Source organism: Orcinus orca, chromosome 4, assembly GCF_937001465.1.
Source record: "Orcinus orca chromosome 4, mOrcOrc1.1, whole genome shotgun sequence".
Lineage (NCBI taxonomy): Eukaryota > Metazoa > Chordata > Mammalia > Artiodactyla > Delphinidae > Orcinus > Orcinus orca.
In genome coordinates, this window is record NC_064562.1 from 33168283 (window position 1) to 33194907 (window position 26625).

The 26625-nt window shown below is 34.1% G+C and overlaps 1 protein-coding gene across 9 annotated transcripts in view; it reads right to left on the reverse strand.

Moving 5' to 3' along the window:
- The window catches only part of FBXW7 (F-box and WD repeat domain containing 7), a 207823-nt gene that overhangs the window by 28928 nt on the left and 152270 nt on the right, over nt 1-26625 (reverse strand). For 8 of the 9 annotated variants that reach the window (XM_004263632.3, XM_049709076.1, XM_049709077.1 and 5 more), the window contains one exon: nt 914-996. In XM_004263632.3, the coding sequence (XP_004263680.1) occupies nt 914-996 (83 nt within the window). Of the gene's footprint in view, nt 1-913; nt 997-3413; nt 3868-26625 lie in introns of those variants that run through there. The other variant, XM_004263634.2, reaches the window with a different exon arrangement.

Here is a 26625-nt window from a genome sequence, read left to right on the forward strand (position 1 = left end):
CCTGGAAAAAAGAGATGCAATCTGTAACAATGTTCAATCACATAAACTTATGTCTGAGCAATGTTAATTTTATTGTATCTTAAAGAGTGAAAATAAATCTAAATCAAAATATTGAGAGGAAAAAAAAGAAATGTCACCATAATGAAGTTCTTATGGTTTCTATAACTTTCCATCAGTTATTTGAAGAAGTGACAATTATGCAAGAAAGACCCCCCATAAAACCCTTAAGATGCTTTTGTCATTTAAATTTTAAAATACCACATTCCAAGTGACATCCAAAGCCATTTTTAATTAGCTGGGTAATAGATATTGTGCTTAAGTTAGCCTAATTAGCGTGAGAGTGGGAAAAGTTTTATACTGATGCAAAATCCAAAAATGATGGAATGGTGCAGGAAACAAGAGTACAGTTGTATTTAGTTGTTATGGAAACTATTCTACTGGTGTGGAAATGTATGTGTTAAAAACATAAGACTTACGAAGCAAATAAAGGGAGTTTCTAACATAGTAATCTCATGAAATAAGATTCAGTTAGTAATTGTGTGGTCTATTTCACTGCTAACAAATGTATCTTCAGTTATGCATATATAACTATCCACCCTAGAACAGCTGTTGCTATAGTAACAAGATACATTTGCTCATATCCATATTTTACGATTTACTTTTTAGAATTCCTTAAAAATTATGATTTAAAAATTTTGTAGATAAGAGAACTTCTGCTTGTGTCTTACTTCAATGTATTAGTAATATAAAGCCACAGTGGCAGTCATTCTTCTCCGTATTTAAAATGTATGTTTCTCAACTTTCAGTGATCTCAAAATGTGTTAAAACAGTCAACAGCATTAGTGACAGAATCATCAACTCTTTAAAGAAACATGAGAATCATGAGAGAATGAATTATTATACTTAATATTACCTTGTATATTCTGAGACTTTGCATGGTTTCTTTCCCAAAGAAAAAGAGCGGACCTCAGAACCATGGTCCAACTTTCTTTTCATCTATAAGGTAAAACAAATGAGATATGTTTAAAAAAAATCACCTGTCCAACTATCAAATCTTAATGTTAGCATCAGTAATACTGAAAAAATTCTTAAGTTTTCAAATGCCCTCAATGTTAATTAGGCATAGTTAATTAATATAGAAAATAAATGTTTCATACTTTCTTCTATTAGTTCTACTTTGTTTTACTCTTTACAAGACTGGAAAGGTGAATTTTCCCCCCTAATATTTGTCCAGAAGAACAGTGTATGGTGATTTAAAAATTGATATCCATCGTATATATTCCTTGAGAGTACTATACCTTTCACATTTTCTAGTTTAAGAACCAACACAGAGGAACATGTCATGTTAACCCACACAGAAAAGAACCATATTTAATATACTGTTCTTAGTGATTTACATTTTCCTTTAAAAACGTATTTTAAGAAAGATAAACAACAAATTCAAAATTTCAAAATCGGAATGGAAGTAATAGTCACTGAATTTAAAACACATTATTATAAAAGGGTAAGGAAAATAATGTAAATAAAATGCTCTTGAAAAGTAATTATGATAAGGCATAAAGCAATGAATATGGGCAATGAAGACAGTACAAATAAGTAAGTCCATAATAAGAGGGAAATCTGGAGATGGTATAATAACGGTAGGAAAAAAGCCATCAATTGATATTTTACACAGAATACATAGCTCTACTGACAGATACTCACTCAGGACAAAATATTCTAACTTGAAAACCAACAAGAAAAACAGAAAGATTTAAAAAGAATGAGTTATGCATCTTTGTAAGGTATACCCGACATCTGTAGTTTTAAAGTATTTTATTATGCTATATAGGTATGTAATATTGTAAATATATTCAGAATTATATTTTGTCGTCATCAATATTGAAATATATATATTTTTATATTTTACTATTGGTTAACTGAGGTCATCTTACTGTAGATATGTTATAAAACTATAAAATAAGATCTGAGAAGATTCAACTTTCTCTATTTCAGCAACCCCTCTAAGATTTGTGTCTGCTAATTAATTACTGTATCATTGAAAATGATGGAAGCGGGGGAATCCCAGAGTGATAGAAAGTTACCCTCATTTTTGTAATAAGGTGAAAACCCTTGCTTTGCAGCAGCCTTATTTTCTTACCTATTCCTCACATGGGAACGTCATAACACAGCATGCCACACTGTAAATACCAGAGAGAAGCAACAAGACTAAAAGCTTTTTGAACCACACTCTGGGTAATAAAGACTGTTTTTATCATCATGAAGAAAGTATTCTAAAACACAGGGATAATCTTACAACGTTAGAGGCAAGAGGTGAGCATACGACAAGCTCATCCACAATTTATACCTTAGTTCATGAAATACCGACAGAAACGGAATTGGTCTTATTTCAACCCTTCAGAAGTTTCTGTGCTCATAACATTGTTTTAAAGTGATTCCTCTCAAAACCCATTATTTTCTTTCTCCAAATAATTTTAATAAAAGGCAAAAATAAATACTTTAATACATAGGTAGTCACATGCTTGCATATATATAAATTATAGACACACATGTACACATACACACAAATGTATCCATCAGGAAGGTCAGTCAGTACAGATTACCTTAAAAATCTATTTTTTTATAACTTCCACAACCCTCATTTTCAAAGTTGTTATGATAAACTTTGATATTCACTGTAATTAAGTTTGTAATACTGGCTTTCAGAACTTCCCTGGATATCTTGTAAATACATTGGTGCAAATGCCATTTGCCACTAAAGCAAACTTTATTTCCATCTTAGAAATCCCTTCAATGAATAAAAATGCCTGAAATTCATATCAAGGGAACTGCTGTGAAAGGATTTTTAAATTTAGAATATTTTATAAAATAAAGCACTTTCTGTATGACTATATGTCTTTTAAATATTATATTGTTTACTGAAAATACCGACTTTAGAACCAAAAATCAATCCTGCAATTTTGAAAGGGTACCGAAAGTAAATATAACCTCTTTGAATATAAATCCCCAATATTCTAGCAATTCTAGACTTTAAGAGAGGTAACTAAAGAAAAAAGAAAAACCTATATATAAGGTATAGAAAAATTACAGGCAAAAGGTTCACTAAAAGCTAACTAAGGATAGAGTATTTCCAGGTCAGCATTTAACGGAGCCACATTTCTAAAGTCTGAATATATTTTTAGAGGAAAATTCTCACATTAAAATGTACATTTTATTTTAAATGTAAAGCTTTTTCCAGTTTATGTTGTCTTTCCATTATTTGCTTACATTCATGATATAAAACAGAATATCAGACATCCAGCCACCCACCAAAATTAGAGGATACTGCAGCCATCTCTGATGATACAGATTTTCCTTCCCAGGCAGGCACACACACACAATCATACAACACAGGAAGAAAACAGCTTACTTACTTTGTAAAAAATCATTTTTAGTGTGCCGTAGAAACCCATATTTTCTGGATTTTTCCCCTTCAGTGATTCTGTGCCCCCGTGTGTCCGGCTGCTTGGCAGTCTCTGACAATATAAACCTTTTTCAGGTAGGTATGTCACAGATTCTAATGTGGACATGCTCAGGCACGTCAGAAAAGGAAGATTAGGGAGCAGAACCGGCAACAAAACTCCACAGTAGAGGCAAATGCAGCTCAGTATCAAACCGCTTCTTGGGACACACATACATACATGCAGCTTGACTGAGGAGAACTCAAGGGAATAATGAGAGAGAACCGAGAAGATTATTGGAGGAGACTATGCCCTGTCAAAGCCTGGACTGAACAGATTCCTCCCTCAGCAGCAGAGGGATCAGATTACATCTTCCCTTGAACACAGAATGGTGCAGTCCAGGATTCAGCAATGCAGACTGCACATCAATTACATGGTGATCCGCTCCAGGGAACCCGTAAGCACACAGCGCGCTGAACAGAGGGAGGAGGTGGGCAATGAAGGAGACCGCCCCCATACCACAGCCCCCTCTCTCCCCTTTCAAACTTTCAGGAGGTTATTTTTGTATTTTGTAAAACCTGCATTTTTGAAGAGTTTTAAATGGCAAGCATCGTTTCCGCAAATAAGTCCTTTCAGAAACATTTTGAAAATGGAATATATTTTCATATGGTCCTCCCAACGGAAGCAAAGCAGTCTATTTTCACTAACTGCTACCCTATTACAGTCAGTCCTGGATTAGGTTTTTCAAGTAGCTTGGACAGTCCAAAATGGGCAATTCCAAAGGGAGGAATTAGATATTCTTTGGGGCAATTTACAAAAAGGTAAACCAGTTTAGAGCATACGACATTTGCAGAAATTATATAATAAGTTATACTTCAATCTGTATATTTCTTATATTAAGATTTAATGTAAATATTCCCTTTGCTTTCCCATTCCATTCATTTAAAACATAGTCTTCAAGAAAATTACCACACACTGCCAATCCTTACTAATCATGAGAATATCTTTTTATGATTAACAAACTAAGTATATAAAGTCTGGCTGAAAGGTTCTGTTTCTCCCAAGAGAGCAAAAACTGTGCTCATTGGAGAGTCTTATAATTATTTGTTCATTTACTGTTGAGTAAACAGGAGGCACTGGATTTCTACCTCTAAACTTACTTTCACAATGTGTACTGCTTATCATTAAAAAGTTATTTTATAGAATAATAAAGGTACTAAAGTTTGCCTGAAGGCAACCTTTTTCTTAGAATGACTACTACGCAAATCTAGATATTTCATCACTCAACTTGCTACAAAACCAGCTTCAGAGGCAATTATAAGATTCCTTGGACTAGAAAGGCCCATTATTAAGGGCCTAGTTAATTAACTCCTACCCTCCCCATTAATGTTCTTTATTACAAGCAAACTATGTGCCTATAGTTACTTAAGTACTTAAAAAGTTTCTTCAGGAAAAAAGAAATACTATTTTGACTTACTACATTTTAATACTCTCTGCTATGGTAATAAATGGCTTTTGTTAGAAAAATGATTCTAAATACTGCATAAAGTAGTATAATTTTAAAAATAAATGTTTACCTTTTTAATTAAGACATTAAGTCAGTATAACCTCTTTTACTTTATATTTTTTTAAACATCTTTATTGGAGTATAATTACTTTACAATGGTGTGTTAGTTTCTGCTTTATAACAAAGTGAATCAGCTATACATATACATATATCCCCATATCTCCTCCCTCTTGCGTCTCCCTCCTGTCTTTTACTTTAAAACATAAATAAGATAATCTAAAATTTTATGAAAATGTACATCTTGGGTCTTCTCCTGGAAGTTATAGTCTACATATTATCTTTAAAAAAAAAAATCCCCTTCCTGGCTCTTAAACTAATTCTTACCCTCAGAAACAATATGTACATGTACCCAGCAAAAGTTAGTTTTCTAAATAAACAATTAGCTTACTTCAAAGGAAAGTTCCTTTTAAAAAGAAATCTCTTACTCTTAGGAAAAAAAATCCCAAATGTTAGGAACAGACCCATAAACCCTTTTATTAGAGCTTCAGAGCATGCAGGATTTTAAAAAAAAAAAAAAAAAAAAAAAAAAAAGGATACCCCCTCCCGCCATTCTGGGCTGTCTGAAGAAACTAATTGTAAAATGAACACCTGAAATTTCCTCTAAAGCTTGTCGGAGGACAAAGAGACTACCTACCAGTCACATACTGGTATATACCTTGACTTCAATTGAAATCATGTCCTACCTCTAGTTGAACTAACCTTTTCAAATTAAGTCTACTCAGTTGAGGACACCGACCAACTTTAATAAACCAGGAATGCCGTCTCAAAATCTAGGATAATTGAAGAAGAAAATATCTTAACTTTGTACATTCAACGGAATGCTCTTCTGGTCATATGGCTCCTATGTATGGCTATGAAGTTACAGGAAAACCTGATTCCCACAAATGTATGTTTATATGTAGGTATGTGTATTCATATCTTATTTTTAAACAGGTAAAATATTTATCTGGCTCAAAAATCAAAATGATATGCAAAAAGTAAACACTGAGAAGACTCTCCAACACCCCCACCCACCCATCTACCATGGTTCCCACTTGGAAATGATTTTCATTAGTTTGTTTATCCTTTAAGTGAGAATGTGTATGCTTATAAATACTCACAAAGACTTAATTTTTCCAAATATTTAAACAATTCTCCCTAATATCTTGTTTATAATGTTAATTTGAATTGCAAAGAAAGAATTTAAGCAAAGCTAGTCAACCAAGTCTCTAAGTAGATTTCAAATTAACAGAATAAAAATGAATGATTTTCAATATTCTCTAAAGTACTAGGAATGAAAATTGTGATCTATTATATTATTTTCATCATAATCTATATATGAACAAAGCAAATGAAATCATTCTCAAATTCCTGTTTCTGGGAGTCTTGGCTAAAATACAAACATTTAAAACTTTATTCAGAGATTTAAGGTTTTTACTAATATGACTGAAAAAGGCTTTGTGTGTGAATCTTTATCTATCTTATCCCTGTGGTAGACAGAAACATTGTAAAACTGAGGTCAGTCCATAATCTATGTTAAATAAGTTTACCAAAAAAAGTATTTTATGCTTTATGCTAGAATGTTAGCTACTAAGTTCACTGAAAAAGCTAGTTAATCATTATAGCTAAGAAAATACTTGTGTTTCTCATCCACATTTTTAGAATTAATATCTCAGTGTATTCAATATCATTTTCACTACAATAAACTAAATCTTCATGTAATATCAGCTAAGCAATGAATTTCCCATTCTATAAAGAATTATTTCTTGTGCTGACGGACGTGCTATAAACCTTGCTGAAAATCTATTAGTAAGGGAGTGACTAACAATGAAGTCCTTAGATCATAGCCTATCTGCTAATTCAGACTCAGTGCTCATTTCATCACAACTCCATTGAGCTAGGTGTATGAGCAATGCACGAGGGCAGTAGCTTGAAAACTGAAAAACAGCACAAAGATATGAAGATGTACTGCCCCAGAGTATAAGCCTCTGGGAAACAGTAGCAGTAGAACGATTAACTTGTGAGCTAGTATAAGAGAAACGGCTCTTTCTAAGCAATTGGTGGGGATGACTACGTTTTCAGAAGAGCAAGCTGTGGTTATGGGCAGATACAAAAAACAATCTACATGTAAATAGTGAGAAAAATACAAACAGTAAAACAGTCTTCATGTATCATGTGTCTTCAGAGAAGTATGTATCTTATACATGGTGTCGACAGAGGAAGGAGTCGTTAATAGAGTACTTTTCCTCACCTTGACTCTCAGAGTTCATTATTTCCATTTTAAATATATTCTTCCATTGCACTTATCATACCTCATTGTAATTTTTATACATCCCTCTCCCCTACCACTCAAAGGTTCACAGCTTTCTAAGACACAGCAGAAAAATGATATATAACAAATAATTAATAGTTTTGAATCACTGGCCATACAAGCAAGTAGTAGCAACCATGGCATCATTTTTCTAAAGCATAAATATATAACTAGTACTAAATTATACTTAGTGCTAAAAGTCCAACTATTGTATTATAATTAGTTGATGATACTATAAATACTATTGGTTCTTTGCATTACTTTGCCAACATTTAAAATTTTATTTCCATTTTATAATAGTAGGATAATGTGTTTATATTTGTACATCAGTGATTTTCTTCATTACTATTATGACAACATTCTTTACTCTGATGTTACACTAAGAAAACCACCTAGCACAGTTAGCTGTCTTGCCCTGAGCACAGAATTTAGATTAGAGACAGTTTGGGATTTCAACATCAAAGAAAGGAATGGCAAGCATGTTGAGGTTGAAACAAACTTGAAATCTCACTAACCCACAGTCATCAGGTTTCTGGGGTGCTAGTTCTTATTAAAAGGTTCACAACTGAAATTGGCAAGTTAATAAACCTGTTCTATCACAGGTATTATCTATTAAAATAGGATGTATGCCCAGCACCTACATTTTCCCTAATACAAGTAGGTGGCAGTATTGATCAATAAGCTATTTTCACATTTATTCATTCATTAAGCATTTATTTACACCAACTATGTGTCAGGCACAGGATAGTACATAATTTAAAAAACTTTTTCTTCCTCCATTGAATTTATGCTCAATTTAAGACAGAGAATAGGGTGATACATATACACATCTGATTCTTAGAACTCACACTGAAATTAGTTCAAAAAATTTTTTGAGAATATGTAAAACGAAACAAGGTAAGCCAGATTTAGTTTGAAATTACCATCCAAGGAAACAAATATTAAAATACTACTGCATTAGAAAATATCCCAAACACTAAATATTGTAATATATAACAACTTTGTTTAAAATACACTTGTTGGGAAGTGAGGGGGATGCTTCTAATAATATACAAAATCCTAACCTCAGTAAATCAAAATGCAAATCAAACTATCACAGCTTAGACTGGTTTAAAAAAATTTTAAGATAACTATGATTGTAGGAGTGGTACTTAAAATTTTTTTTCTTATTCCTGATGTTTAAAATATTTATAACTTTCTTTATAAAAATGCAGCCCCTGAAGATTTGACACAAATTACAATATTGATTCAAGATAAAGGTTTTTTTCATCCCTTAATTTGGGCCAAATTACTGATCTGATAAACACGCACAAATATATGTATCTACCAATAAATAAATATAGACACATACAGAATTTCACACAATAATGCAAGTTAAGAGTTCTATTTATCACAGGCACACAAGAAAATAATGAAGATGGGAGCTCTGTTTGTTTGCTCTTCTAAAATTTATATTGTTATAGAGCTGTCAGAGACTTACTACACATACCAAAACATTACTTACAATACTTCTTTGTAGACAAGCAACATCTGCAATAATTTGACAAAGTTGGTAAGTCACTCTGGAGTTTATCCTGAATTATCTAGAAGGCAATTAATCTTTAAATCTCATGCTTAGAATCCAAAATAAACTACCAGTAAGCATCTTGAATTCATACCTAGGAGTTTCCTCTCAAATTTTTATTATAAATTTTTTGTAGTAATCCCTTCAGTAAAGTAAGAAAAATACCATGGGAAACTATTTTTTAAAAGGTTAAGTTCAAGAAAAATAAAACAGCAAATATGACCCAGGAATGAATTTAATTAACATGGAGAAAGAATGAAATCAATTTTCCTTCCATGTATTGCTTAGAACCACATTTGCTCTTCTTTCTTTATCCAACTGGATATTTACTGCTGCTGTTCGTAATGTTCAAATATATTTACCTGGCTTGAGAAAAATTTCCTATAGATGTGGTATATCAACCTTGTATTTTAATATTAAAATAACCTTTCATTTTAAGCACTGCTTAAAATTCTGAAATTAATTTCTTATACCAGCTACTAGTCATGACTAAAAAGCTTTGAGAAAAGAGATAAAGGCTAAGAAGTAAAAAAGTTATATCCACTGAATCAACAAAAAAACCACTAATAGCAGGAAGCCATTGAGTGTAGAACTAGAAGGGATCTTGGAAATCACCTAATCTAATTCTCCTTCATTTGTGGAATGAACCTAAGTTTTGGAATCGGAGAAATCTGAGTTTAAACAACAGTTACGCCATTACTAGAGTGTTAACCTCGGGAGGGGTTATTTGACCATGATGAGTTCCAGTTTTCTCTTTTTTTTTTTTTTTTTGCGGTACGCGGGCCTCTCACCGCTGTGGCCTCTCCCGTTGTGGAGCACAGGCTCCAGACACGCAGGCCCAGTGGCCATGGCTCACGGGCCCAGCCACTCCGCGGCATGTGGGATCCTCCCAGACCGGGGCAAGAACCCGTGTCCCCTGCATCAGCAGGCAGACTCTCAACCACTGCGCCACCAGGGAAGGCCCCAGTTTTCTGTTAAATGTGGTGGTGATACCATTTACCTTACCAACCTAGGCCACAGAGTCATTGTGAAAACACAGAGGTGCCCCTATAAAATAATAACTATTATTTACAGGTGAGAAAGGTAAGGTAGAGAATTTTCTTGCTCAGGGTCACGCAGTTATTTTAGAGGCGTAGGCTCAGGTCCCAGGTTCACTACTTTTAACTGATTTGCATTAGCTCTGTGAGGGCTCAAGTCCAGCTAAAAAAATCAGACATTACTAAAGAAGGAAAAAAGTGTTATATTTTGCAAATATATATTGCGATATATGCATATTGATTGCAAATATCAATGAAATATGCAAACCACAACTAAATCTTTATTTATTCAGTTCATGGAATGAATATCTAGGTCTATGTAACTATGCTTCTGCTACACTTGGGAATCTGAGGCAAAGACATGGTAATTGGGGAAAAGGTAACAGAAACTGAGAGAAAGAGTTAGCTTAAATGAAATCAATCAATTAAGAAAAAATCACCCACTATCTGCAAAATGATACTGAAGTCAAATAAAAACATTGCAATAACCCTCCACCCCTAAGACACTTAAAATCCAACTGGCAAGACAAGAGACTAATAGAGAACAATATTTGACTGGATATCAAGTGCCAAATTGGGTAGTATAAGAAGTCAGAGAATGGAGAAATCATTTAACTAGTCTAAGATTTCATAAAACATACGATCTTGCTTCTAAATTTAAAAGACGTAAGTTTGGTAGATGTTGAGGAGATAGAAGGAAATTATCATCTGTGGACCTAAGATATATGTGGAAATGCCACAATCATTAACTTGAAGGATTGACAATATAAGACTTCTAGCAGTCACTAGTTTTTATAAGGCTCATTAGGGAATAACCTTTTTAATATTATTATCTCCTAATTCAAACACTTAATACTACAGTTAAAATAGCCTTTAACTTAATGGTTTCTTCAAAAGTACTTCCTGCCATGACTCATTCTTCCATTTTAGGGCTAATATGTGTCTTTCTGTACAAGAAGAACTTTACTGTGTGGGTGTGAAGACTGTAGACCTTTTATTTTAGTTACAAACACTGACTATGAAGGGGTCCTTCTGTTTCCAAAGGTACTCATACAGAAATCATATATAAAAGCAGGTTGTACTCTTGAATATAGGGGGGGATGGTACAGATATAAGAGAGTTCTTAAATAAACATTCAAATGTCATATTCACCAAAAAACTTTATGAAAAGACAATAAAAAATGTAACTCAGGGCCAAGGTGGATACCTGACTCATTCTCACCAACATGTGGCCAAAAGGACTTCTACTATTCAAAAACACAGCTTGCTTGGAAAATGAAATACTTTGTCTTGTTCCACTCCCAGCCCTTTCTTCCCATGCCTTGCCCCTCCAGCCTCCAGACTCAAAGCCTCCTGCTAAGGAATAGATTTCAGTATAGAGCATTCTGAAGGCACAGAAACTGTTCACCATATACAAAACTAGGAGAAAGGTTACTGTAAAGCAGGAGTTGTGAGATTCAAACACATGATAAAAAGTATGGTCCTTTCGAAAATATATACACGTATATTTAAGTGTGTGTGTGTGTGTGTGCACGCACACATGTGTATGGATGGGGAAAAGCCTACATAAATATATAAAAATGTGCACAGTGGTCATCTAAATTGCTTAATAAGAGATTTTCCTTCTTTTTCTTTTAACTTGTCAATAAACCAGTATTCCTTATTATGTGCTAACAACTGTTCCAGGCACTGGGTATAAGGTAGCAAACAATGCAGATGAGCTCCCTAGTCTCATACAGTTTGTATTCTGGAGTGGGGTAAAACACACAATAAATAAACTAATAAATGAAAAAGATAATTTCATATAATGCTAAGCTCTAAGAGAGAAATAAAACAGGGTAGGTACTATGAAAGAAGTAAGTAGTTAACAGAGGGTAGTAGAGAACTGTAGCTAATTTTGAAAGGTATTACCCAGGAAACAACTTTTAAGTCAAAATGGAGTAGAGTCTAGACTCAGCAAGAATAAGGCCAATCTGGCTAGGTAAAGTGACTGGTACAAGATGAAGATGGAGAGGTAACCAAGGGCCAGATCATGTAGGATCTTGGCCACGGTCAAGAGTTAGGATTTAAGGAATTCTAGCGCAATGTGAAGCCATTAGAGGATTCCGAGGATTTCGAGAATACACAATTTCTGTGTATATGTTTTAATATTATTTTTTATATTTAAAAAATGTATATAAAATTGAAGACCACTCACAAAGTAATTAATTCTCACTTGCTGAAATTAGACATATAGAGAAAATGCATAAAAATCTTTTCAACTCTTTCATGTTCAATTACTCTTCCATTTCCCTTATCACTTGTCACCTCATACTAATTCTCAAACTTAGCACCTATTCCAAGATTCTTAAACTTGGAAAAGGAAGAGAATTGGAATAGTAGGTAATACTTAATTATTCTGTACCATGAACCAAGCACCATTCTAAAGCCTTTATATCTAGTAACTCCATTCTATAAGAATGAAAGGGTATCTACCATATCATCTCTATTTCCTTGCTCTTCCACTTTCTATGCCCTGATTTTATCTTTAAATTTGATAATTTACTCTTTTTGAGAAAGAGAGAGATACTGGGCTCAGATCTCTGTAGATTGTTAATGCATCTGCCAGCCTTACTTTAGCAAATGTCTACAATGGTGAAAGACATGGTCACCCTTAGTTATTGGAGGTGAAATGATTTTACCCATGGTACACTTTTTAGAACTGCTTCTCTGTAATCATAAAGGAATTCAGAACATAATCACTGAATCTTAAGGTTGGAAAAAGCCTTCAACTAAAGTTTAGTACAGCCTCCGTTACACTCTTACGTATACTTTCACTAGCATGTTGTCATCCAGGACCTGGTTAACCTAAAATACTAAGTTATTCTCAACTCTGTGGTCTTCTATTAGTTGGCTTACTGATTTTGATAATTATGTTCAATTATAAATATTTGACTAGCAGACACATAAAGTCCAGATTCAAACTTACTGCACTTTTTAAAACATAACATCTCTTTCCAAATATCTTAAAAAATTTCCAGAAGAATTCAAAATGAGAAGGGATAGCTTAAACCATTCTCTTCAAACTCCAGTCAAGAATCAAGGTCTGTGAACCTGAACTTACTTCCCTTACTTAAAAACATTTATTAAGTACCTATTCCACATTGGTGCTAGGTCAGTAAGAAACATAAATCACACTGGGTTCTTCCTCTAGAAAGTGTACATCATAGTGATCTTTAATCAATCCTTTACTTATTTTAGAGTCGCTTGCCTGCTCTTTAAGTATTCAAGTGTTTGATGTAGCTGTCAAGTGAGTAGGGAAGAACCTAGTAATCATGCCCCCACTACATATAAAAAGGAGGATTCTAAATATTCATTTGAGAAACATCAATTTACATTTTAAAGCAATTACTGTACCTATAATTTAACAAACTGCATTCTTTACTTTGAAACTATCAAGAATTATATGACTAGCATAACACTTACATGATCTCCTACCTTTTCAGGAGATTCCAAAAGACTGTGAAGATTCAGTAAATAAAATCTGAGTACAAAGAAATATTGCTGGAAATAGTCATGAGTAGGGTTTGACATAATTTTGTCTGTCATGGAGACATTTTCAAAATAACTATTAATTTGAAAAAGTACCTGATCTACAGTAGTCTTTTATTTGCAATGAATTGTAAGATTGCAAATGACTAGGAGTACTTTGATATCTTGGCAAGACTATTGTAATAGAAATATTTTATTTATAAGTTCATTTTCTTTATTAAAAAGTTCTTTAAAATTTAGCACATAACTTAAAAAATATTTACCTATAAATACTTGAGGCCTCCAAATGTTTAAAAATTAACTTTGAAAGTCTGTCACACTTGATACATGACTCTAAACAGTTCTTTCTGTAGGATGGATATCAGGCTTTCCCCACCAGTTGCATGAAAGCATGGTATGTAGTGATGGCATGCTGACTATTAAACAAATTTGCATACAACTTAATTAAGAACTGCTTTATGCACACAGCTGGTCTGCTGGAAACTGTTACATGGTGGTATGAGACCACTTCAAAAAACTAAATCTAAATTTTATTTTTATTGAGTCAATGCATGTTCAAACTTCTACAACATGAAAAAAAAATTCTATGAGGAACAGCTTAAATCTACCAAAGAATATAAAGTTAAAGCTAGCAAAAAGATGTTGAAGTTTAGAATATTCTTAAAATTGTAATATTTTGTTAGCTCTTAGGATAAAGACAGACACACACACACAGAAACACACACACCCCTCTTCATTTTAAGCCTTTCCTTTAGAGTTATTCTATCAGGAGACAAAACAGCAAATTAAGAACTTAGAATTTTTTCCAGAGATGTTGAATGAGGTGATATTAATCATCATGATCACAATGTAAAAAACCAAGACTAAAATTAGACGGTATCTTCTAAGATATTTTTACTCAACTAGCTTTTACTGAACAATTATAATAAACAGATTTTGTTAGGCCAAGGTGTAATTTACTCCCCACCAATTCATTTATTTCAAAGACCTTAACTTTGTGAAGTTCACTCTGTGTGTTTATATATACGTAGCAAAGGAAAAGGAAATTACTGTGAGAAAAATTTATGGTGAGCTTCTAACCCCACATTTCATTTCAATATTATCAGTCTCATCCAAATGAATCCTGAGTCATATAATGGTTCTCTATTTTCTGAACAATGAAACAAGAGGTGGAAAAAAACTAAACAGTGACTCAAACATTTTATTTTTATAGATCTAGACCTACCACATTCTAGAAATATTTAGCCAAGGTTACTGAAAGCCAGACTCCAAGCAAAAAAGAATGCAAAATTGAGCAAGATGTAGTCTCTATTCTGGAAGAACTCCCCAATTCAGAGGGAAGGACAGACAAATCAATAAAAAAATGACAAAGCAATATAACTGATAAATAAAATTGCTCAGTTTATACGACAATACACAGACCTAGAAAGAGGAAGAAATAAATGTTGTCACACGTGGCAATATTTTAAACCAAAAGAATAAAGGAAAAATAAACACTAGATGTCATTCTGACTTGAGTGCTCCTTCAGTGCTCACTATCAAAGATACTATAAACTATTCAGCTTTGAATAATCAACTCTTAAAAAAAATGATCTCTTAAGAAAATGAAATATACAGGGAAGAGAACTTACTATATGCCAGGCACTCTTCTAGGTGCTTTACTTATATTAACTCACTGAAACTGTTAACAACCCTAAGAAGTATTAACCCATTTTACAAATAAGGAACAGGCACAGTGAGTTTAAGTAACTTTCCCAAGGTCACACAACTATAGAGTTGGTAACAGCAATTTAACCACAGGGAGATCTTGGTCTCCAGTTTATAGAAAATGAAATAGGGTTTTCTACATATATAGCAAGAAGTATTGGTAGTTAAGAAATCTTTGGGATGCTTCCTGGGCTATTTCAGTATGCAAATGTGTGATGTACGGATGAAATTTATGTTAGACTCACAGTAGACACAGAGAAAGAAAAGACAAACTAGGCAGCTAATTATGTACTCTGATACACTTTATTTGTGGGAATTTACTAAGAGCAACTTGACAAAGAGTTAACACACTACTGCCAATGCTTACTTGGTGAAGAACTGCTCCAAGATGATGGCATCTTGGACATGTACTGAGGCTAAGCAGCCATCAGTAGGCAGAGTGGAAGAAAGTCTGATGGAAGGTGCTCACAACAACACATGGGTTTTGCCTCCTTTTCCCAAATACTCTAAGAACTTCTATCTCCTACCCTTATTTCTTTATATTCCATGCTTTATTTCCCCAAAACGTGAAATAATGAAAAAGAGCTGAGAACAGAATACAACGAAAGTGTCTTCACTGGAAGGTCCTTTCAAAGAGGCTACTGGGTCTCTCACCATTACCAAAATGATCTGAACGCTATAGCAGATAGGCAAAAGTTATTGTATACATTTTAACACTTACTGAAGGAACTGCTTCAAGTGATCTTTATTGGTTACTCTAACCCAAATACACTTAACAGGGAATTATGACTTCTACTTGATTTTTAATTTAGCTTAATTTAGCAGACAGCCTAAAAATACTTATTAACTAAGTAATGTGTATGTGTGTGTGCATATACATACACACACACACACACAGCATTTTTCCATCTGAGTACATACAGAACATACTCTTCAATATGTGATTATCACTTTGGCCATGTTTCTTAATTTCATCACATATGACCTTTTTCTAAGAGCCAATCCATCTTTAAGAAATGTCAATTTGATCCATGTGTGGTTATCACTTTCTAGCAGTAAACACCATTGTTGATACATGCATATCTCTATGAGTCTATCCTACAATTTGTTTCAACTATCTCTAATTACCTTTATTCTAAGTAGGATACACAATTACAACAAATTTAGATTTATATGGTTATTTTAATCTCCCACAGACACTCATTCACTCAACATTTACTTGGTTGCCTATTATACACAAGCTAAATTAAGTATGGTCTCAGCTTCATGACTGGAGTTCACAGTGTAGTAGGGGAGAAAGCATAAACAATTAAAACAGAGCAAAGCTGAAACTAGTATACGCTACACAGCGTTAGAAAAATGCATAACGTTAAGGTTTTGACCTAGTTTGGGGGTTCAGAGAATGCTTCTCTTCTCTAAAGGAACGACTAAGCTGTGCTGTGGCGGGGGAGGGGCACCCATTGGGCTGCAGTGCACAGAATAAAGGTATTATGGCAGGTGCAAGATGAGGCTAGAGAAGTAGAGAAGGGACAGCTTATGCAAGACCTCATAAAGGATTTTGGTCTTTACCATAAGAATAATGAAAAGTAAAGTCAGTCAAGGGAAGGGCATGACCCAGATATACCTCTTGCAATATCATTCTGAATGTAATGTTAAGAACAGAATGAGGAGTAGAAATAGAGACAGATGCGGAGAACAGACGTATGGATATCAAGGGGGAAGGGGGGTGGGATGAATTGGGAAATTGGATTGACATATACACTACTGATACTATGTATAAAATAGCTAACTAATGAGAACCTGCACTATAGCTCAGGGAACTCTACTCAATGCTCTGTGGTGACCTAAATGGGAAGGAAATCCAAAAAAGAGGGGCTATATGTATACATATAGCTGATTCACTTTGCGTACAGTAGAAACTAACAGCATTGTAAAGCAACTATACTCCAATAAAAATTAAAAAGAAGAAAATAAAAAAGAGCAGAATGGGGAAGTAAGTGAGAGTTGATGTGGAGAGACTGAGGAGGAAGCTATTCCATTAGACCATGCAAGAGATAATGTTGGCCTGGACTAGCTAGGTGCATTACAGACGGACAGAAGTGAAGAGTTAGGAGATATTTAGGACATAAAGCTCATAGGATTTGGTGACAGATTGGTCATGGGAAATAAAGGAGAGGGAGTTAGTTATTAACAAGGACGCCAAAGTTTATTACTTATGCAACTGGATGGAAGATGACAGAGGACACTAAACAAGGTCAGTGTTTGTTTTCTAGAGTAGGGAGGATCACAAGTTCCATTTTTAGTCTTATTTGGTTTGAGGTGTCTTTGAGACATCCAGGTCTCAACTCATATCATGCTCCAACTGGCTCTGGAGCTCAAAAAAAGGTCTAGATTGAAGATAAAAACATGGGAACTAACTGTGTATAGGCCACCTCCGATTTCCTTCGCAGAGCCACCTCCTCCTCATTTTAAAGCTGTGAATCACAGTGCTTGAACCCAACACCCTGTCACAATGTGTGCACATTAATTATTTGTCTCTCTTCACCATTAGACTGTAAGTTCCATAAAATCAGTGACCACATCTATTTTGATTCCTGTTGTATCTCAGCTCCTCACACAGTTCTTGCACATATCAGGGTATCAATAAATAATATTTATATGAGATAATTAAGAATGTGAGATACACTCTAATCTACAATGACAGAAGTACAGAAATAATAACTGAAAAATATTAATAGGTAAACAATACATTTCACGTATTTATTATTTATTTACTATTGCACTATACATATTATTACTTATAATATTTTATATGTTTTCCCCCTCAGGGAAAAGTAATAAAATTTTCTACATATTTATCAGTTACACAAGTCAAGTATAAATTAAATTGGAAGAAAATATACAGTTTGATATGCAATGAAAATGCAACTATCTTTGTTGTTAAAAGCCACCCTGGTTTGGGACTTCCTGTACCTTTAAAAATGCCCAACAGAATATAAACTTTTACTGATAAAGGCAGTATATAGTTTTAACAACACTTAACGTACACCATTTCCTACAGATCTCACTTACCAAGTATTCTATTGATTCATAGGTATTAACCTAACAGATAGCATTTTTGTGCTTCAATTTTACTGACAGGAAATCTACAGCATGTAAGTTTTTGAGAGTTACCAAAAGCATTGTAACTAAAAAAAAACTTTGGCAATATATATCTTAATCCCTATGAACAGAATAACAGGCTGAGTTCCATTTCCATTAAAATTAAATTGAAAACTGCATTTTTACATATAATTGCCTAGCTTTATTTTGCTTTACCTGCTTTTTATCACCATCTCCCATTGAGATAGGATATATCAAGAAACACTACATTTAATGAAAAGGGTCAAAAGATCTAAGATCCCACTGAAATATCTTAAAAAATATATTGATAGATATTTCAATTACTACTTTATTCATTTTGGTTTTGTGAATATGGAACATATGCAAGTAATAATTTTAACAATAGATACATTTGGGGGCATACCATTCACTTTTTTTTTTTTTTTTTTTTTTTTTGCGGTACACGGGCCTCTCACTGTTGTGGCCTCTTCCATTGCGGAGCACAGGCTCCGGACGCGCAGGCTCAGCAGCCATGGCTCACGGGCCTAGCCGCTCCACGGCCTGTGGGATCTTCCCGGACCGGGGCACAAACCCGTGTCCCCTGCATCGGCAGGCGGACTCTCAACCACTGCGCCACCTGGGAAGCCCCACTTCTAATTTTGCATGCAGATAGAACATACCTCATCTTAATCTTCAACGAAGTCAATACTACACATATGGATTTCCAAATCCTCTTTGGTTTTCATCTTCTGATAAATACTCTCATATATCAAAACTGAGGAATGTTATTACATTGCTCAAAGAATGTATACATGTATACATTTCAAAGCATGTATACAAAACACTTTTGTATATAAACATACTCTGGAATGTTAAGTAAATATATTTGAAGACTACAAAATATAGTGCAAGATGATGAGAAACACTAGCTAACAGTGCTTTTTAAATTATATTAAAGAAAAACAAAATATACTAAAATAAAAAAGGAAAACTGATAAAAAAAATTTTGGAAGAGATTGTGGTTGGGCCATTTATTACTTATTTGCATTAGAGTTAATTAATATTCTAAAAAGGTCTACAAAAAGCTGAACAACCTCTCAAGCTCTGAATTCATGGCACTGACCTTAGACTTTCTCAGAATGATTTTTAATGCACTCTGTCATTAGTAAAACCTGTTCAAACACATGCCCCATCTGCCAGCACCCCATCTGCAAGAGAGCTTCTTATTCTTGTAGACAGTACAACTTCTGCTTGCTTCCTTCTCTACATACCAGCTGTATGGTAATGAGTGTGAGCAGCTGAAAATCCTGCATGATAACAAAGCTAATACGAAAACGGCAGAACAACGACTTCCCCTCAATGAAGCGGTTGTCCCATGAACACAGCAGATAAGCTGTTAAACGGGGGTTGGGGGTGGTGATGAGAATTTTATTTGTTTGTATGTGGGGGATGTGTGCTTGTGCCTGTGCACGCACGTGTGTGTTAAACATGGGTCTTCCACATAATTAAAAAATAAAAAGAACCAAGAGTAGTACAGGGTACCCAAGAAGGATCTAAATTTCTGAGTACTTTTGTTAAGACTTGTGAATCAATTCTTTAAATGTTTTAAGTCTCAACTCCTATATGGTAATAATATACCAGGTGCCATTTGGACAAGCTAGTTTTCAAAGATGTTAACAAGTTACGTTCCATTTCTTAATTAACTCATTTTGGGGCCTAATTTAGGGAAAGAAATGGCGTCAAAATTTAAGAATCATAATGAAAACTATTTCCTAGACATTTTAGCTGCTAACATAATATGTGAATCAACAAACTATGTTTTTAATTCTTATATAGCAATTTAATTTCTAAAAATTTAATGGTATTTGAAGCCAACACATTTATTCTGAACAGAGAAACTCCAAACAAAATACTAAGTGGCACATGTTACTTTCTTAATTCAGGAAGACATATTGGGGTTAATTTTTATATACATGAGAGTCACACTGAATGACTCTATATAATGCAAGAAGATCCAAATCACATTAATTTTTTATGTGCAGTATCTTTCCATTTAAAGATTAACAGTCAATCAGGAAACTTTAAGAAAAATGACTATCAAAATTGGTGTTATGCATTTTCTCTCACAATCTGAAGAAACTAAAAATGAAAAAATATTCAAAATACTAACCGTAAGTGAAAGAAATAAGTACTATTATATGAGGAGAATTAATTATATTTTTACCAACACATCTAAATAAGTCTTATGTGGACTTCATAACAGTTACTAAGTTCTTATTATATAACCATACTTTCTCTATGTTATTTCATTTTACCCATAAAACTATCCTGTGAAGTAGGTAGTACTATTATTGCCATCCTACAGAGGTGGCTTAGTAAGTGATGGAGCTGAAAACTTAACCTCAGGTCTAACTGACTCTATCTCTATGTTCTTAAGCAGTCTGCCATCCTGACATAAACTCCACAAGGGCAAAGATGTGGGTCTGTTTCATTCACTACTGTACTCCAAATGTCTAAAGTAGTCCTTGGTTCATAGAAGTTGTTGAATAGATTGAATAAATAGATGGAATGGATAGAAGAGATAACTGATCAGTTGTTTTTTTATTAAGTGTACATCACTTTAAGTGGAAAAAAAAGGCAACCATAAATTTTGTAAAAACCCTTAATCATTTTGATACTAAAAGAATTATTTACCAATTAAAGAATCTTAAAATAAGACTGTTTAGGAATCTCTTTGTCAGGTTGAAAAATTAAGACTAAATTTTTAAAATTCTCATGATTAAACATTCATTTTGAAAGGTTGGTACAGAATGAATAAGAGCAAAATTGCACTGATTTTAGCATTTCCATGAATCCACTTGTCCTCGTTTTTATTGTCTAACTATAAGAATGCATTTTCCCTGTTAACTAGCTTAACGTATTCCTTGACTTCAAATATAAATCAGGGCCATGAGCTTCTATAATATAAAAGCTTCTGTACTATATATATATATATATATATATATATATATATATATATATATATATGAACCTGAATTGAAAGAATAGTTCCAACTTAATAAAACAGCACCAATCATCCCTTAAAAAGTAACACATAAGTTGTATTTCCTCAAAGAACACTTACAGATTTAAAAAACCCACAAATTCAGATGAGATTTACAAAAACAGTACTATACTGCCCCTACATGTTCAAACTAGTAGTAACAATGACATTTCAAAATCTAAAGTGATAATGTAGAGATTTCTGTGGATTACTGAAAAGCTCTTTAAGCTCAAATTGTTCCCAAGTGAATGATATGAAATCACCCACACATAAAAAGGTAGTTAAAAATAGGAGTAACCCATAAGTTTCAATTTTCACTTTCAATACTAGCAAGGAGAAGAAACTTAAGATAAGAGAATTTCATCCAACATTATATTTTTTTCTCTCAAAACAGATTTCCCCAACCTTACATGAAGATATCATAAAATAACCATAAACAAATAGCTAGTCACCTATGTGCTTCTGGGATCAATGTTTATATATTAATGTTTGAGAAATACTAACCATTGAATTGTTTCCCCCAGACCTAAATAAATTTCTATAAAGCTCATAAATGTATACATAAACACATATATACATAGGTACTACCAAAACCACAACAGAAACTTTTATTAATCTAATACCAGATTTATTTTTAAAAAATCTACTGTAATTATTTTACCTTTTACAACATTGTAGGAATAAAGCACTATATATGCAAATAAAGAGATGTGCTGCATCAATAGGTCTTTGTAAAAGGAAATAAGAATGTCATTGCTTTTATCACAAATGGTAGTCCTTTCTGGTATTATTTCTATAGTAAAACTTACATCACATTTTAAAAATCCTACATTATATCTATCATTATTTGCATCTACCGCAATTAATCTACCATTATTTAACTGATTTATATGTGAGACACATTAATTTATGCAACTTTCCACAACAAGTCAGGGATAGGGCCAAGAACTCTAATTCTGACCCAGGTACGATCCAGAAAGAAATCACTATGGTGGACCTGATAGGATATTAAAGACTAAAGTTTTCTGGCAAGAACATGAAAAATGAAATAATATGGAATCATATTTAATCTTTCAGAGCCTCAAAATAATATAATATACTGGATACTACCTAACAGTATTTGAAAACTTGTAGATTTTACTATCAATACATTTCACTTAAGTTACCAAAATAATCCTATCAAGTCAGGTAGAGTGTCTGCATATGCAGGCATGTGTATGGAGGTATCCTTATATACATATGGAGAAACTATAAACTACAAATGATCACCAGTTGACTTGGAAATGAAAAGTGTACAACTGAATAAAGGAGTCTGATGAAACACTGTATACTGGAGCAGATCAAACATGCTCTCCATGCCTAGGTGGAATTCTCAGGGTCACCAAAATGTTAAATTATAAAAAGGTAGGATTTTTGTTTGTTTGTTTTGTTCAATAATGTATCTAGAACTGTGCCTGGCAATTAGTAGATGCTTATTTGTTGAATGGATTAATTAATCCATGTTCCTCTGATTGATATCATGAGGATATCATGGAACGGTGACAATAAGTCTCTCAGAGACAGGAAAGCATCAGTGGCCTCCTTAAAGGAAGGTCTCTGCCTTATTCACCTTTGTTACATTAGCATCACAAGCAGGGAGTATGTATACGCCTAATACATATTAGCAGAATTAAAATTAATTTAGAGGTGTTAATATTCCACGGAAATGCTGAGAAAAATTTAAAAAGTTGTTGCGGTTCTCATTCCTCATTTAAAGTATCTATCTGATAGCATGAGTTGCCTTTAATCACTGAAGATAAATAATACAAAAGCTCTGAACTATTATCATACTATATTGAGCTGCCTATAACTAGGTTAATAAAATTTAGGTATTCATTTATGTAATGTATGTTTTAAAGCAGTTAAATATGAATGTACTTAAGAGACTGAAGATAAGGCTTAGGTTACTTCGACATTTCAAAGTGTATTCCATTTCTAAATGTGGATGATACCTGTAAAACTCAAAGGTCTGCAGTTAGCTCCACAATTTTGGAGAAAGCTGTGTTCCTGACTTCAAAACCTTTGGAGTTTAGAAGGGTAATATGGTACATATACAGCGTATGGCAGAACACTTCCAGTACATCACGTACAAACATTTCTGCAGCAAAATATACAAATATTCAGATAAACAATAAAAGTGACTGTCTTAGTTAGTTAGGGTTAGGTTTGGCCAACTTGTTAAAACACTTCTTAGTTTTCAGGGCTTACTGGACTCCTGATTTGCAGACAAGGGACCGTGGATTTATTTCATACTTGTTTACCCAGCCAGAAGCTTTGTAACAAGTTTATTTTTAGCATATTTTTCATCTGTCTCCCATACTCCAAGTCTTAATATTTAGTTTCTGTAAAATATAACCTACAAATTTAAATAGCCTTGCCCTGTGATGTTAAAATTACTATACTATTTGTACAGATTAACTATCAACAAAAGGGATAACAATTCAGGGCAGTTATTTCTATGCTGTAGTTGTAGATTTACAAATCATGTTAGCGTTTGTATCTGATAACTGAGGCACAACCTAATACTATGACATCACCCGATGACAAAAACATCTAGAAAGCAATGTTATCAGTAATTAGATATTGAGGTCTTCATAAATTGTGAAAACAAAGTATAAATTACGTATTTAAAAATCCAGGATTACATGGCAAAAGTTAACCTTGAAATATTTGGAAACTAAGGATCCATTCACTCAACAAACCCTTACCCAGGTCAGTACACCACACTGTTCATGATGCTGGAGCCAGACACGTAGGTTAGAATCTTAGCTCCATCATTTACTAGCTCTAGGGCAAGTTAGTTAAACTTCCTATACCTCTGATTCTACATCTATAAAATATGGATAATATAATGCAATCTACTTCATGAGGTTATTTTAAGGATTAAATGAGTTCATATGTGGAAAATACTTAGAATAGTGTTTCCTCTGCATCCCAAGTTAGACTCTATTATATACTGCTACCCTGTTTTATCATCATCAAAACATTAGCATTAACAGTTACTTTTCTGGTTCCCTAAATTAGAACCTAAGCTCCACGAGAGCATGGCCTTTGTCCATCTACTTTACTGTTATATCTACAGGTTCTAGAAAAGTTCCCAACTCTGTTCTAAGTCCTTAATACATATTTTGGGGCTGTTACTACTATTAATAAACTTCATATCCGGATATAAGTGAATAATTTTGCAGCAGTATAATTAATGTGAAAAAAACAAGATGTAAGACCAAGCAATAATACAAGTTCCTTCTGTCCATAACTTCTCTGATCATCTGCTTAGCAAACATCCTTCACGTTTTCAGTTAAAGTTACTGTGAAGCCTTTCCTGAGCCATTTGAATTGAGACTTGGGTGGCCCTCTCATGCTCCCACAGTACTTTGTATATGGGTCCATTTAAAGCAATTATCCTTTGGTCTAAGGGTTTGTTTGTGGTTTTACCACTACCTATTAAATGCTTAACGGATTGTAATTTTCATTTTTGTATGTCCAGAGACAGAGAGGAAGAATCATCACCTTTTTATTTACAGCCACCGCCTTGCACAGTACAGAAAATAAGACCAGAAGAAAATTTACAATTTATATTCTGTTTACTCATGTTTATGCATGATGTATGAAACATTCTTAAGAAGAAACTGATAGGATCAAAAATAGAATGACCTGGTATGTGGTAACTAGTTAATTCCTTTATTGATAAAATAAATAGTGACAATAAAAGTATCAGATGGGGCTTCCCTGGTGGCGCAGTGGTTGAGAGTCCGCCTGCCGATGCAGGGGACATGGGTTCGTGCCCAGGTTCGTGCCCCGGTCCGAGAAGATCCCACATGCCACGGAGTGGCTGGGCCCGTGAGCCATGGCCGCTGGGCCTGCACGTCAGGAGCCTGTGCTCCACAATGGGAGCGGCCACAACAGTGAGAGGCCCGCATACCACACACACACACAAAAAGATATCAGATGATCTGAAAATGCCAATTTTCCCCCAAGTTCCAATAGAATATATCTGTGGAAAAAAACTTTAGGAAGCCACATTTTAGTTTACTCAAAAAAAAAAAATCAGATAAAACTATTAAAATCTCCCTCCAAATCTGCTCATAGCACCACCCTGTTCTTCCTTCTCTCCAAAGCATTGTAATAATTTTTATTTTAGCATTTTCTGACTTGTCTGGCTACTGTAGACTCTCAAAAGTGCCATCTAAATGAGTACACCCTATGTTTGTTTCTCCTTCGTTTTCGGAACTGCTAAGTAGTAATTACTTTTAAAATTAAGTGTCAAACTGTATCTGAATTTAGTTATATTTAGAAAATGAAATATTCAAAATCACAGCTGCACAGTCATTTAAAAACATTTAGTAAACAAAAACATGCCATATTCTAACAGTACAAAAACTCCTTAAAGAATTTTCCAAACTTAACAAAAGCTTCAACAAATTGGTCATACAAATATTTACACTAACTTTCTCTTGCACATCACTGGGAGCATGAAAAGATATTAGAGATAATTTGTTTTTGTTTTTTTTTTTGCGGTACGCGGGCCTCTCACTGTTGTGGCCTCTCCCGTTGCAGAGCACAGGCTCCGGACGCGCAGGCTCAGCGGCCACGGCTCACGGGCCCAGCCGCTCCGCGGCATGTGGGATCTTCCCGGACCGGGTCACGAACCCGGGCACGAACACGTGTCCCCTGCATCGGCAGGCGGACTCTCAACCACTGCGCCACCAGGGAAGCCCTAGAGATAATTTCTGAAGTCTAATAAGAGTTCATAGCCTCAACTGAGGAAACAAGATAACTAAATGAAGCTGTCAAATAACACCACTGAGCAGTACATATATGTCTAAGCACCAAAGGTAACTGCAACAACTACAATACGTTCCACTAATGGATGAGGACAACGGTAGATGCAACCAGTGCCAGGAGGAAGGTTCCAACCAGAGAGACAAGCTAGACTGTGAGGTCATGGAAAGGATTTGGAGAAAGAGGCACAAATGTAACTGGCAGATACTGAATAGATTAGTATGGGGGAAGGGAACATGATACTGGCTTTTTAAAGGTTTCATATTTCTATATGTTAAGGAAATATCCATCTACTTCCTCTTGGCTAAGAGTTCCATGAAACAAACGTTGAGTTTCATGAAATGTCTTTCAGGCATCAAGGCATTTTAGAATGGGAGACTTGCTACAACTATTTTAAATGAGAATTAATCATAGCTAGACTAGAATTAAAAAATAAAAATAAAAGGTGAACCTGGATTGGGGCAAAAGGCAAAGCTATGTCAGAAATGTAAGACTAAGTTGCAGTGCTTTAAGAAATAGGCAA